This window comes from Mesoplodon bidens, assembly GCF_964165515.1.
Source record: "Mesoplodon bidens genome assembly, chromosome: 2".
NCBI lineage: Eukaryota > Metazoa > Chordata > Mammalia > Artiodactyla > Ziphiidae > Mesoplodon > Mesoplodon bidens.
The window spans coordinates 140,720,351-140,733,732 of NC_138177.1; the positions used below are offsets into that span (position 1 = coordinate 140,720,351).

Here is a 13,382-nt window from a genome sequence, read left to right on the forward strand (position 1 = left end):
GTTATCAGTTAGGTAGAGTTATATGATATGCAGCTCTCGCTCAGGACATTTGCACTTCTTCCCTGTGTCTGAAACATACTTCCCCCAGATATCTGCAAGGTTCTCTCAACTCCTTCAGGTCTTTGCTAAAATGTCACCTTCTCCACCAGGCTTTCCCTGATCCTTCTGTTTTAAATGGCAACCAGTCGACCTCCAACCCTTTCCCTTCCCTAATTGATTTTTCTCCATAGCATTTAACAACATCTGACTAACGGATCCTGTCATTATATAAAATTTTGATAACTTGTTCACGATGTCAGTTTTTGTATTTTTTTAAAATTTTAATTGCATTAAAATACCACTTATCTTGAGTTCTTTGGCCTTCCCTTAAATTTCATTGTATTGGATTATTGACTAGAATGTAAGCAATACTGAATGCCGGAAACTTTGTCTATTTTGTTCACTATTCCCAGCTTCTACAAGCTGTTGGTACGTGGTAGCTGCTCAAAAAATATTTTGTGAAAGTTTGATTTAGTGTCTTAAAGATTAAATAAAGGTGTCTTATTCCAATTGTTTAAAAATTGTTAATTTATTTAAATTGATAGCCTGTAAAATCAGAGGGTAGATTCGAAACCGCATGGCTTACTGTTGTCATGGTTACACTATAGCCAGTGGTTCTCCTATTCAGAGAGTGGGGCGGGCCCTGGCAGTGGGCGGGAACACCAGACTCAAAACCTAGGCCCGAGGCCTTGACCATAGAGTTACACCTCCCTCAATCCTAGAGGGCACTTCCGGGACGGTGATTTACTTATTGCTGCCAACCTATGAGCCCATTCTCTCTCCTTGCCTGAGTTTCCGGCAAGCAATTCACGGGCGTCTAGAGTGGGGTGGGGCCAGTCCCCGTGAGCGCGGCATTGTGATTGGCGGGAAGGACAGGAGGAGGAGCTTGGTGCAGGCACGCCCCTGGCGCAGGCGCGGTGGCCCGGCGTGGCGGTGCTTGCGGGGTCGGCGTTCGCCGGGACTACGGTTGGTGATCGTGGGTGACAGTGAGGGCTGGGTGCTGAGGGACGGGCTGAGGGAGGGGCTGCGGAATGAAGAGAGGGCTCGGTTCTGGGCGCGGAGACCGAGGACTGTGGTGTCCGTTTTCCCACGTGCATCTCGTCCTTGGATTGGGGCGGGGTCACCATCACAAACTCTTGAATAATTCTCGACTCCTAGTCTGTTTCCTCCGTTGTGAAATTGCAGGACTTCCTTCCTTGTCTGCCTTGGGTCGTTGTGACTAGGAACTTGTTAGAAATACAGGTTCTCTGCCCACACCCCAGACTTATTGCATCAGAAACTCAGGGGATGAGGGCCCACCATCAGTGTTTTAACAAGCCCTCCAGGTGATTCTGATGCTTGCTTAAATTTCAGAACCACTGGGCTACCGTAATGTAGCAAGCTGTACTGAGGGCCTTCTTAACCCAAGCTGAGAAAGTAAGGGAAAGAAAGGAGGGGGTGGACTTGAGAGAAATCTTGGAGACAGACTCAGTTGCTTGAGGAGGAGTCAGGGGTGAAGGAGTTTCTGGCTTGGGCCACGGGCCTGAGGTGGGACTGTAAGTGATGGCTCCAGGTGTCAACCACGTGTGCCTTGCCTCCAGGCCTGCACTTTTCCACGCAGTCACACTAGGGCTCTGTGGCCGTGCCTCCCAGCCGTTTTCAGGTCATAGGCCACATAGGAAATGATAATATTTGTACAGTGCCCAGGGGAAATGGATGAAGCTGCTTGAGGTTGGAGGAGACCAGCTGGAGGACTGAGGCTGCTGAAAGCTGGAGGGAACCACCTGGGGGGATTTGAGCTTCCCAGAGCTGAGGGGAATTAGTAACCTGTTCTCAGCATACTGCAGAAGAGTTTTGTCCCATGGGATTTGCTGAAGATTTGGGGTGCTCACTGAATTTGGCAACATAAATCAAGAACCTTGAAAGAGTTTATACCCTTTGACTCAGTAATTCCATTCCTGAAGATCTCTCCCAAATATATAAGAAAAGAAAGGCTTCTGTTGTAGATTACATACAACAGAGAAAATTAACAACTCTCTGGAGAATCGTTTTTGATCTAGTCAGTCAATGAAATGCTGTACTGCCCTTAGGAATGTGTGAATATTTTGTAAAATCATAAAGAAACCTACATGCTCATTCATTAGACAATTGTCTAGTAAGCCCCTGCTCTGTGCTGAGTGGTGAGCGAGTTAGCTCCACAGAGCTGACTGCCTGGGGGAAGACCCAGCCGAAGGAGCAGTAACTCCAAAGAGTGATTGGTGTTTGATAGGGGATCAGGGGCTGCTACAGGAGAAGCTGGTCTTTGGGGTATGGGGAGTGGGTCAAGAAACGCATCCTAGAAGACAGGGTGGCACTCCTAAGGCCTGGAGGATGAGTAGATGTTGGTACGCAAAGGGAACTGTGTTTTAATAATGAGTGTGCTGAAGCTGGAGCACAGAGAGGGCACTGGTGAGAGGAGGCGAGAGGGGACCAGCAGCTAGCTCACATGGGGCCATGTGCACTGTGAAGGTCAGAAGCTTAGACCTGATTCTAAGGGTAGTAGGAAGCTGTTGGAGGATTTTAAGCAAGAAAAGCTGTTGCTGTATGTGTTTTGGAAGTATCCCCTGTGGCTACAGCGTGGAGAATGGATTGGAGGAAGGTGGGCCTGGAAGCTGGGAGCCCAAGTGAAGAGGCTGTTGCAGTAGCCCAGGTGAGAGATGATGGTGGCCTGGACCTGGGTGGAGGCTGTGGAGGTGGAGAGAAGGAACAGAATCAAAAGCAAGTGAAGCAGTAGGAATCACAGGGCCAGAGGGGTTGGTGAAGGTGGGGCACAGAGAGAGCTCAGAGTGGATGAACCTGCCTTTCTGTTTTGGACAAAGGGTGGCTTGCACTACCATTCAGAGTGACAGGCAGCGCTGGACGGGGGGCAGGCTTAGGGGGAAGATGCCGAGCTCCCTGTGGGGTGCTGAGTGTGAAGTACTCATGCAGTGTGTTCTCTAGGAGGCAGTGGAATGGGTAGATGTGAAGCTTAAGAGGCACAACGTACAGAATGGAGATGTTGACTCGGAGCCATGAGCGTGTGGCCTGACCAGGGACTGTGTGCTGTGAGGGGGGAAGAGACATTAAGGACATTGAAGGCATGGGTGGGGTGGGGGCTCGTGGGCAAAGACAGGGCTCGCAAAAGAGACAAGGGATCGTCAGTAGCGGTTGTCTCTGGGCTGAGAGATTATAGTTGATTTCCTTTCTTTTTGGTTTCTGTTTTTCTCTAGCAGACTTGGATTCAGTTCATAGAATATACCAGATACTGTTCTAATAACTTCTTATAACTCTTCTCTAAATTCCCACAATAAACCTATATGGTGGGTCCCTTCATTTTACAGGTGAAGAAACTGAGCACAGAGGAGTTGAGTCACATGTCCCAAGCTACACAGGGTGCAGTTATTGGGAAGCCGGACTGGGATCCAAGCTGCCTGATTCCAGAGCCAATGCTGTCACCACTCATTGGTGTCTCCACAGTATGCTGTTGTATTTTTATAAACGGGAAAAAAAAATGTGTATATATGTATATATATATATATATATATATATATATTTTTTTTTTTTTTTTTTTTTTTTTTTTTTTTTGCGGTACGCAGGCCTCTCACTGCTGTGACCTCTCATGTTGCGGAGCACAGGCTCCGGACGCGCAGGCTCAGCAGCCATGGCTCACGGGCCCAGCCGCTCTGCGGCATGTGGGATCTTCCCAGACCGGGTCACGAACCCGTGTCCCCTGCATTGGCAGGCGGACTCTCAACCACTGCGCCACCAGGGAAGCCCCAATATATATATATTTTTTTAATTTAATTTTTTTTTTAATTTTTGGCTGCTTTGGGTCTTTGTTGCTGCACGCGGGCTTTCTCTAGTTGCAGCGAGCGGGGGCTAGTATTCGTTGTGGTGCACTGGCTTCTCATTGCGGTGACTTCTCTTGTTGTGGAGCACGGGCTCTAGGCGCACGGGCTTCAGTAGTTGCAACACGTGGGCTCAGTAGTTGTGGCACACAGGCCCTATAGCGCATGGGCTTCAGCAGTTGTGGCTCACAGGCTCTAGAGCGCAGGCTCAGTAGTTGTGGCGCACGGGCTTAGTTGCTCTGCGGCATGTGGGGTCTTCCCAGACCTGGGCTCGAACCTGTGTCCCCTGTATTGGCAGGCGGATTCTTAACCACTGCGCCACGAGGGAAGTCCCGTAAACGGGAAAATATTGATTTTTTTTTAAACGTCAGTAAATGGTGAGAGAAGTACAACCGTACTTTGATCTGCTAGGATGTTAGAAAAGAAAGGATTTGCATCCGCAAGATCGGTGGTGGTTGTAGAAGTTTGTTGGAGACCAGCCTGTGTTGACTACTGCAGGGTGTTGGATCACAGTTAACACCTATTTCTGCTCGGCTCGTTTTTCTTCAGGCGCAAGTGCCTCCTTACGCTGGGTTGAGATGGAAGGGCTGCTGACAACATGCAGAGCGCTGCCTGCCTTGGCCACCTGCAGTCACCAGCTCTCGGGGTACGTTCCTCACAGGTTTCACCACCGTGCCCCAGGGAGAGGGAAGCGCTTGGTGCTGTCCCGCATGTTCCAGCCCCAGAACCTTCGGGAAGACCAGGTGCTCTCTCTAGAGGGCAGATCTGGCGAGCTGACTTGTAAGAGCCAGCGGCTGATGCTGCAGGTGGGCCTGATTCACCCGGCAAGCTCCGGCTGTTACCACCTCCTGCCTTATACTGTCCGTGCCATGGAGAAGCTTGTGCGGGTGATAGACCAGGAGATGCAGGCCATCGGGGGACAGAAGGTCAACATGCCCAGCCTCAGCCCAGCAGAGCTCTGGCGAGCCACCAGCCGGTGGGACTCGATGGGCAAGGAGCTGCTAAAACTTAGAGACAGACACGGCAAGGAGTACTGCTTAGGACCAACTCACGAGGAAGCCATTACAGCCCTGATTGCCTCCCAGCAGACACTGTCCTACAAGCAGCTCCCACTCCTGCTGTACCAGGTGACGAGGAAGTTTCGGGATGAGCCCAGGCCCCGCTTTGGTCTTCTCCGAGGCCGAGAGTTCTACATGAAGGACATGTACACCTTCGACTCCTCCCCTGAGGCTGCCCAGCAGACCTACAGCCTGGTGTGTGATGCCTACAGCAGCCTGTTTGACAGGCTGGGGCTGCAGTGCGTCAAGGTCCAGGCAGACGTGGGCAGCATCGGGGGCACGATGTCTCACGAGTTCCAGCTGCTGGTGGACGTCGGAGAGGACCGGCTTGCAGTCTGTCCCAGCTGCGGCTTTTCGGCCAACATGGAGACTCTGGACTTGTCACAGGCAAATTGCCCTGCTTGCCAGGGGCCACTGACCAAAACCAAAGGCATCGAGGTTGGGCACACGTTTTACCTGGGCACGAAGTACTCCTCCATTTTTAGTGCCCAGTTCACCAATGTCCACGGCAAGCCATCCCTGGCTGAAATGGGGTGCTATGGCTTGGGTGTGACGCGGATCTTGGCCGCTGTCATTGAAGCTCTCGCTACAGAAGACTGCATCCGCTGGCCCGGCCTCCTGGCCCCTTACCAAGTCTGCCTCATTTCCCCCAAGAAGGGCAGTAAGGAGGAGGCGGCCGCAGAGCTCACGGGGCACCTGTATGACCACATCACAGAGGCGGTGCCGCAGCTCCGAGGGGAGGTCCTGCTGGATGACAGGACCCATCTGACCATTGGAAACAGACTGAAAGACGCCAACAAGTTCGGCTACCCCTTTGTGATCATCGCGGGCAAGAGGGCCCTGGACGACCCCGCACAGTTTGAGGTTTGGTGCCAGAACACCGGAGAGGTGGTCTTCCTCACCAGAGAGGGAGTCCTGGAATTACTGAGCCAAGTGCAGGTTGTCTAAACGCCCCCTGGACCCCTCCCACTGCATCTCACAGTCTCGGTGTTCATTCTAACGCTGCCTTTCTTATACTGCTTTCCAGAGCTGGTCTCCCCAGAAAGAGGGCAGCTCGTGGAAGGTGAGACCATGTTAGGAAAACCAGTTGTTATCCAGTCATCTGTTCCGACTATTTGTATTTAAAGTCATTATCTTGATCCCTTTGTCTGGCTGGCCCCGCTGCCACACATCATTCCTTTTATATTCTATTCGGGGGTAGTGGCTAGAAGGAGCCAGGTTGTCATCTTGACCCTCAGGAGAGTCACTTCCCTTCTCTCAGAGGAGTTTCCCATGTGTAGGATGGGGCCTCCCCAGTGGCCGAGGCCCTTCCAGCTCCAGCAGTCCAACCACGGGCCTCTTGCTGCATTCGGTCCAGAGAGGCAGCCCGCCTGTCTTCCTCCATTGAGAAGTTGGCCTGATGGTCTGGGGAGAAGAATCAGGACACCTGACTGCCACTGACTCACTGGAGACTTGGACACGACCCCTCCCCTGCTGGTGCCTCAGTTTCCCCATCTGTGATGTGAGAAAATGGAACTAGATCTGTAAGGTCCTTACAGCTGTGACTGGCTGGTTCCCCAAGAGGTTCATGACAGGCAGATCAGATCTGATCTGTTCCTCTGATCCTCCATCATCTAAGCTACCCAGAAAGTAAATACAATTAGCTAATGGCCCCCAAACCACCTCCAGAGACCTGGCCCTTCCTCTTGAGGTGGCTTAGCACTGAGATCATGTTATATTGATTGAATAAAGTCAAACTGTTGGGATGAGCCTTGCATGTTAATTGGAAACAGTGCTAACACCTGCCATGTTAACAGTGCAGTGGCTTCCTGCCTGGAGACTTTCATTTTTCTACTCTTTCTCCACTCAAAAAAGAAAATTGGGTGGCTGGGAAAATGTGTGTTAAACCATTTCTTCCCACAAATGTGAGGAGCAGCAGGCTTCAAGTGCCATGCTGACTTCGTCCTGCGTGCAGAGTTGCATCCTAGCGCCACGCACGACAGCGGTGAATATTAAGAGAAGGTCTCTGCCTGAGCCCTGGGGAGAACTGGCAGCGGGCTTGAGCTTTCATTGCTCCTGCTTCCAGGAGCAGAATCAGGTTCTCCACCCTCGGCCCCCAGGGTCATGGCTTGTCCAAACCTAACAAGAATCTCTCGGGGCCAAGGTCAAAGCCACCACCTCCTGAAACATGCTCGGCAGCTCCTGGCAGTGGTTCTGTCTTTGGCTCCCGCTATGCTCGCCTGCTCAGCACCGACGCCCTTCTTTGTCACTTGGCGGGCACAGCTCACTGTATGGCGGCCAGCCTCTCGTGGATGGTCAGCTCCCTGAGGCTGGGGTCCTAGGCTGATTCCTAGTGCACTGAAGTTCTTGTCTCGGCCTGTTGTTCTACCTGCCAAACAGCTTCCCTGCAGCTTGTGACCACTGTTCCTGCCACAGTAACCTCACCCCCAGCACACACCATCAGCTTTCCTAATGATTCCCAGGCCTACCGCTGGGCTCTGGGCCAGCATTCAGGCCAGAAGACAGGGATTCTGAGAGCAAACCCAGAAAGGCTGGATTGTAAGGCAGGAATCCTACCCTTGGCTGCACAGTGGAATCCCCTGCGTCCCACCCTGATGTTCTGTTCTGGGGTGTGGCCTGGGCATTGGCAGTTTTAGAACTCCCCAGATGATTCTGATTCGTAAAGTCGGTGGAGTGCCTTCTGAGGCTACATTGCAAGGTTGAGTATTTGAGTCATTTCAGTTGTGCATTGTAAGATTGATGTGTGCTCTCTGCTTTCAGTGGTCTGGTCATTCATTTGTTGAGGGCCTGCATGTGCCACTGTGCTATGAGGCCCTTTTATATGCCGTGTTCAGAACTTAAAACTGTGCAAGGTAGGTCCTGTGAAATCCTCATTTTACAGATGAGGAAACCTGAAACTCCATTTAAACAACTCAATCAAGGATGCACAGCTATTACGTATCAGAGCTAGAATCTGAGTACTGACCAAAACCTGTTCCTGTCCCACTATACTGCATGGCCTCTGCCTGGGCAAAATGATTCCAATAAGTAAAAGATTATTTATGTCTGTCTGATCAGTTAGCCTGAAGTAGAGAAATTAGAATTCGTGCAAATGGGTGCTTTAAATATATATTTTTAATTTTTAATTTGTGTTCCATAAGCCTACTTATTTATGGAAGGCTAGCCTAATGTAAGAATAAGCACTGTTTTTTTTCTTTTTTTTGCGGTACGCGGGCCTCTCACTGTTGTGGCCTCTCCCGTTGCGGAGCACAGGCTCTGGACGCGCAGGCTCAGCGGCCATGGCTCACGGGTCCAGCCGCTCCACAGCATGTGGGACCTTCCCGGACCGGGGCACGAACCCGTGTCCCCTGCATCGGCAGGCGGACTCTCAACCACTGTGCCACCAGGGAAGCCCAAGAATAAGCACTTTTAAAAATCAGATTCAGACTTCCCTGGTGGTCCAATGGTTAAGACTCCACCCTTGCACTGCAGGGGGCACGGGTTCAGTCCCTCGGGGAACTAAGATCCCACATGCTGCGGGGTGCGACCAAAAATAAATAAATAAATATGCATTTGCCTCCTTATTAAAAAAAAAATCAGACTCAGGGAATAGAGAACCAATTAATTTAAAACGCTCATAAATGTGTATGACACAGAACGATTTGAGGGTGATGTACAATCATGGACCTTTAGAATGGGAGAACTTGGAGCATGCCTGTCCAGCCCTTGTTTCACAGATGGGAGACAGGCCTGCAGTGGGAATTAACCTGCCACAACCCATCTTACTGGCAAACCGCCTGATTGCAGGCCAGGTGCTATGTCCCCTAAGTTAGGCTACCTTGGGTCCATCTTGTTGGAGGGAATGATGTCTGGCTGAGTCAGCCTTTGGGCTACAGAAGTGCTGTAGGTTTGAAACAGGTACCCATGCTGTATTTTCCAAGGGAGACACATACAAGGAACACAGTGATTTGCTCATGGTGAAGCTGAACTGAAACCCAGGTCTCCTGATTACTTAGCCAGTGTCCTGTAGCCAGGGGCAGTATAATTTGGTGGAAAGACCAGAACCTTGAATAGACAGTCCTAAATCCACCACGTAGCAGGGATGTGATCTTAGACAAATAACTTGTGCTTTGTGCATCTGTGTATCTCAGATTCTTCATCTGTAAGATGCGCTCATGATAATGGTACCTACCTCCCTGGGTTGTCTAAGGGTTGGCTGAGCTGACATATGAAAAGCTTAACCCTTGGTGTGGTCTCAGGAAATGCTTCCCTTACATGGGATGACTTAGGAAATACCCCCATTGGGAGCTCAGGTTCTGCTGTTAACATTATCTCAAGACCTGGGTTTTGTTTTTTTGATATGTTGCTTCACAACCTTCCTGGGGAGTGCCACGAGCAAGAATTAAGTAACGCCTGCAGAATGGTTCCATCTCCTTAGAGGAAAGACAGACATTTTCAAACCGTGTACCTTCCTCTCTCCTTTCTGAACTTGCCAATGTTACCTCTTGCCATAAATTGATGAAATGGGGTTGCTGGCAAAATAACAGGTACAGGCTGTATTATCATTGCTCATTCCTTGGGGAGATGGAGAAGCAACTGGCTGAGAAGTGTTTAGCAGAAATAATACTTGAGGACAAAGGCTGGTGCATAACAAAACCGTCGTGTAAATCAAGTTTAGAATGTAAATCAAGCGCTCCATTAATATTCGGTGTTTTAATGGAAGAAACACCTGCTGGGCTATCAATAAAGGAGCTTTGCAGAAATCTCGAAATTGTCATTTCCTTAACTACTTGAGCGCCAGGCCTCTTCACAGAGTTCCCACTGTCCATTTCTACACCTAGATGCCAGAATGCATTTTAGAATTGTTATGCATCAAGGGCACACACGGCCTTGTTTTAGGGTTAGGAAGAGGATTTTTAAAAAATTTTCTATAATGTGGAAAATAAAGATTTTTATGATGTTACTGTGAACTTCGGGGAAAAAAAGTCAAGGTACTTCACTTAATTTAAAATAATGACTTACATCATAGTGACCCAGACTAGAGACTCTGGTGTCAGACTGCCTGAGCCATTTAGTAGCTATGTGACCTCGTGCAAGATACTTCTCATACCCCTGTGCTTCCTCATCGGTAGAACGGGGACAGCAGTGCCTGCTCACAGCAGGTGCTTGGGAAGTGGCAGTTGCCCTTATGGAAGGTCAGTTAGTCCTCTGTGCTCAGTAGGTGGGTGGGCAGTGCACGTGGGCCACCACAATGGGGTGGCAACTTTAGGCTCCCACGTTCAGGCCCCTCCTCTGTGCGGGGATGGTGTCCACTCCTATTAAGCCAGCAGCTCTCAAGGCTGCTCATAAGCTTGTGGTTAAAACCGTATAGGGCCGGGAGAGAGAGGTGGAGGCACTTACTGGTGAGGACACCCCATGTACAAGGAGAGAACCTGTTGCCCAGCTCACCCAGAAAGCGCGTGCTCTGACGGAAATGCCATGGGCAGGATGTTGGGTGCTGGCAGGGGTTTCTGCAGGCTGGATTCTTCTACCCAGGTAGACATGTCGGGGACATTGCAGGTCACAGTGAGCGCCAAGACTACCACGACCTTGGAGTGAGCAGGCAAGGGCCTCTGGGTTTGTTGCCAACTCCTGGTGGCAGAGGCCCAGTCTTGCTACTGTTAGTATCTCCTGAGGGGCTTAGGGGAGTCCTGAATTCAAGTTCTGGCCCACTCTTCACTAGCTGGCTCTGTAAGCTGCTTATCCTCTCTGTGCTACTCTTCTCAGTAAAATGTTGCTGAGCTCCTGGCCTCCCAGAGGTGTTGCAAGGATTGAGCCCATCCACATGAAGCACTCTAGGACGCTGTCTGGCATATCCTAAGTGCCCAATAGATGGCAGCCGTTACTACCAAGCCCAGCCAGCCCGCACGCTACCCGTGGAATATGTCCTTTCAAGGCTCCTTGCCTTTGCTTGAAGACCCTCCCACCTCTCCCAACCCCACCAATCCCTTCTTCAACTGAACGGCCCACATCCGTCATGTGTGGTGGCTCCCCGCACTCCATCTGTTCAGGACTCATCACTCCTGCCTGTGTCATCAGTCAGTAATTATTTGTTGTGCACCCGCTGTGTGCTGAGCAGGTGTTGTGCTAGGTCCTGGGAGTACACGATGCACAGTTCAGGGTCCTTGACTCAGTTTCCAGAGAAGCGGGAGCAACCATCCAGTAATCAGACAATTACTGTGTAGTGTAAGTGTAGGGATGGTGCAGGTATCATGGGACGTGTGATAAGAAGCCAGGAGTGCTTCCTGGAAGAGGCACCTGGGCCTAATGGAAGACTAGGTGTTAAATAGTAAAGGGGGGAACAGTGGGAATGGAGGGAGGGGAAGAAGTGGAAGAAAGTCTTCCAGACAGGAAACAATGTGCAAAAGTCCAAAGCTAAGAGCATGGCAAGACTGGAGAATAAAAAGTTAAGTTCCATAGATTAAACAAATAGTTGGTATGAGGCAAGCTGTGTTCCATGTGCTACACATAGATTAATTCATTTAATTCTCACAGCATCTGCATGAGGCAGATGCTGTTATCCTCATTTTGCAGATGAGGCAACTGAGGACCGGTACCTGAGGCCACTCAGCTAGTGGGTCATGGGGCTGGAATTAGAAGGCAGGCAGCGTGGTTCCAGAGCTGATACTCTAGCCAGTGTACCCTCCTGCCCTATAGCTGAACCGAGGCCAGGATGGCTGGGCTAAGGAGGCTGGAGACAGAGGGAGCTGCAGAGGTAAAGGGCCAGACCCTGAAGGGCCTTGAATGCCACACCAAGAGTGTTGATGGGGGAACAGGGAGCAGGGGCATGGCCAGACTTGCTTGTAGTGGCTGCATTTCTCTTCACGGGAGCAGTTCTCAGCCCAGGGTTAGGTTTATGACACCCACTCAACAGCATGGCCCTGAAGGCAGAGGCTGGCTGATGCCCTGCCCTTGGTTGGTGCCCATTAAATGTCTGTAAAGCAAATGGAATGAAAGGAACATGGGAAAGGAGGCAGGTGGGCTCTGGAGTGAGATGCTGGGGTTCAGATCCTGGCTCTGACACTCACTGGTGAGACTGCGTGCCCCCATCTCCTTATTCATAAACTTGGGATCACAGACCTGAGAGCATGGCTGTTAGGATGAGAGAATTCAGGTACCTGGTTTGCACAGCGCTTGCACTCCGTATTGATGGCCATCATCTCTGCCTGCCCTTGTGCAACTGCCAGCAGTGTGTTTCATCAGGGGTTGGCTTAAGAGGGCTTTGTTCTTCCACCCAGTTCTCCAGCTACCACCCTAAATCCACAGAGGTAACCAGACAGGGTGTGTGTGGGGGGTCTCACCTCCATCCCTGACCCCTGGCCCTGCGAAGGGCCACACTCTAGTCTCGTGGGAAGGAGGGGCCCTGGGATGGTGGGAAAGGCTCTGCCTCAAGTCGGGGATGCCAAGGATGCTGGTTCCTTGTCCCTCCTCCGGGCCTAAGTTTCCTCATCTGTAAAATGAGGTGGCGAGGGGTTAAGAACTTGTGGGGAGCTCTGATTAGGCTCTGCTGGAATCCCAGGCATAGGCAGGTGGCTGGGGAGGCAGCAGGTGAAGGCCAGGCCCACAGGTCCCACCGCATGCATCCGCTTCACATGAGGGCCACCTGTCCCCCAACCCCACAGGCTCCGCCCCTGAGGAAGGGGAGTGCCTAGGGCCCTTCCCCCACACTCCTGGCTGTGCTCAGCTGGGCTGCGCTGCCCACCATCATAGCCACTGCAGTGGGGCAAGGCTGGGTGAGGCCTTGTGCTCTGGAAGGGGGTGTGGGCACACATGCCAGGCAGGTGGGGCTCACGGGGCCCCCTGCTCCTCACCCCAGCCAGGTTCTCATCCTAACTTCTGTAGGTCACTCCTAAGTCCGAACTGGGTTCACTCACCTGGCGACCCTTAGAGGATGGCAGAAGTCAGAGGAGGCAGAGCCATGGACTGGGAGGCCAGGAGCCTTCCCGGAAGAGGTGTGAGGTGGCCACACTGGGTGTGAGCTCGGGAATGCCTTTACTAGTGCTTGTGTGTATGCAAGTGGGGCCTTGGGACAGGACTCTGGCTCATTTTTTTTCATTCATTAGTTCCTTCATTCTTCCATCCACTCATCGGCACACACTCGAGTTCCCACTGTGTGTCAGGCCTGGGCAGTCAGACCAGCCCCTCACCTGGCCCCTGCCCACTGAGAGCTTACCTTCTGGAAGGTTTAGTGCAGCCTTTCTCTAATTCAGCACTAGTGACAATTTGGGCCAGATATCTTTGCTGTGAGGGCTGTCCTGTGCACTGTAGGATGTTTAGCAGCGTCCCTGGCCTCCACCCACTAGCATTCCACCAAGTTGTGACAACCAAAAATGTCTCTAGATATTGGCAAACGTCCCCCCAGGATGCAAAGCTGCCTCTGGTTGAGAATCACTGGTCTAAGTGCTACGGGTGTGCACGGATG

General features: G+C 51.3%; 1 protein-coding gene across 5 annotated transcripts; it reads left to right on the forward strand.

Annotated features, from left to right (window-relative positions):
- Positions 1–955: 955 nt before the first annotated feature.
- Positions 956–6,690, forward strand: PARS2 (prolyl-tRNA synthetase 2, mitochondrial). Of its 5 annotated transcripts, none has more exons than XM_081226321.1 (4): positions 956–1,005; positions 2,616–2,707; positions 3,378–3,549; positions 4,434–6,690. In XM_081226321.1, the coding sequence occupies exons 2-4, from the start codon at positions 2,642–2,644 to the stop codon at positions 5,888–5,890; spliced, it is 1,695 nt and encodes a 564-aa protein (XP_081082447.1). In that variant the 5' UTR covers positions 956–1,005; positions 2,616–2,641; the 3' UTR covers positions 5,891–6,690. The 5 variants fall into 5 exon arrangements, with proteins under 5 accessions (XP_081082447.1, XP_081082449.1, XP_081082451.1 ...); XM_081226322.1 differs by lacking the exon at positions 956–1,005 and adding an exon at positions 1,056–1,455; XM_081226323.1 differs by lacking the exon at positions 2,616–2,707 and having other exon boundaries at positions 957–1,005.
- Positions 6,691–13,382: the final 6,692 nt, after the last annotated feature.

Bases quoted from the DNA above. Each gene is read 5' to 3' on its own strand.
- PARS2 (XM_081226321.1), top strand. From the start codon at position 2,642: ATGGATTGGAGGAAGGTGGGCCTGGAAGCTGGGAGCCCAAGTGAAGAG. The intron at 2,708-3,377 runs GTGAGAGATGAT...TTCATTTTACAG, and splicing joins AGGCTGTTGCAGTAGCCCAG to GTGAAGAAACTGAGCACAGA. The intron at 3,550-4,433 runs GTGTATATATGT...GTTTTTCTTCAG, and splicing joins TATAAACGGGAAAAAAAAAT to GCGCAAGTGCCTCCTTACGC.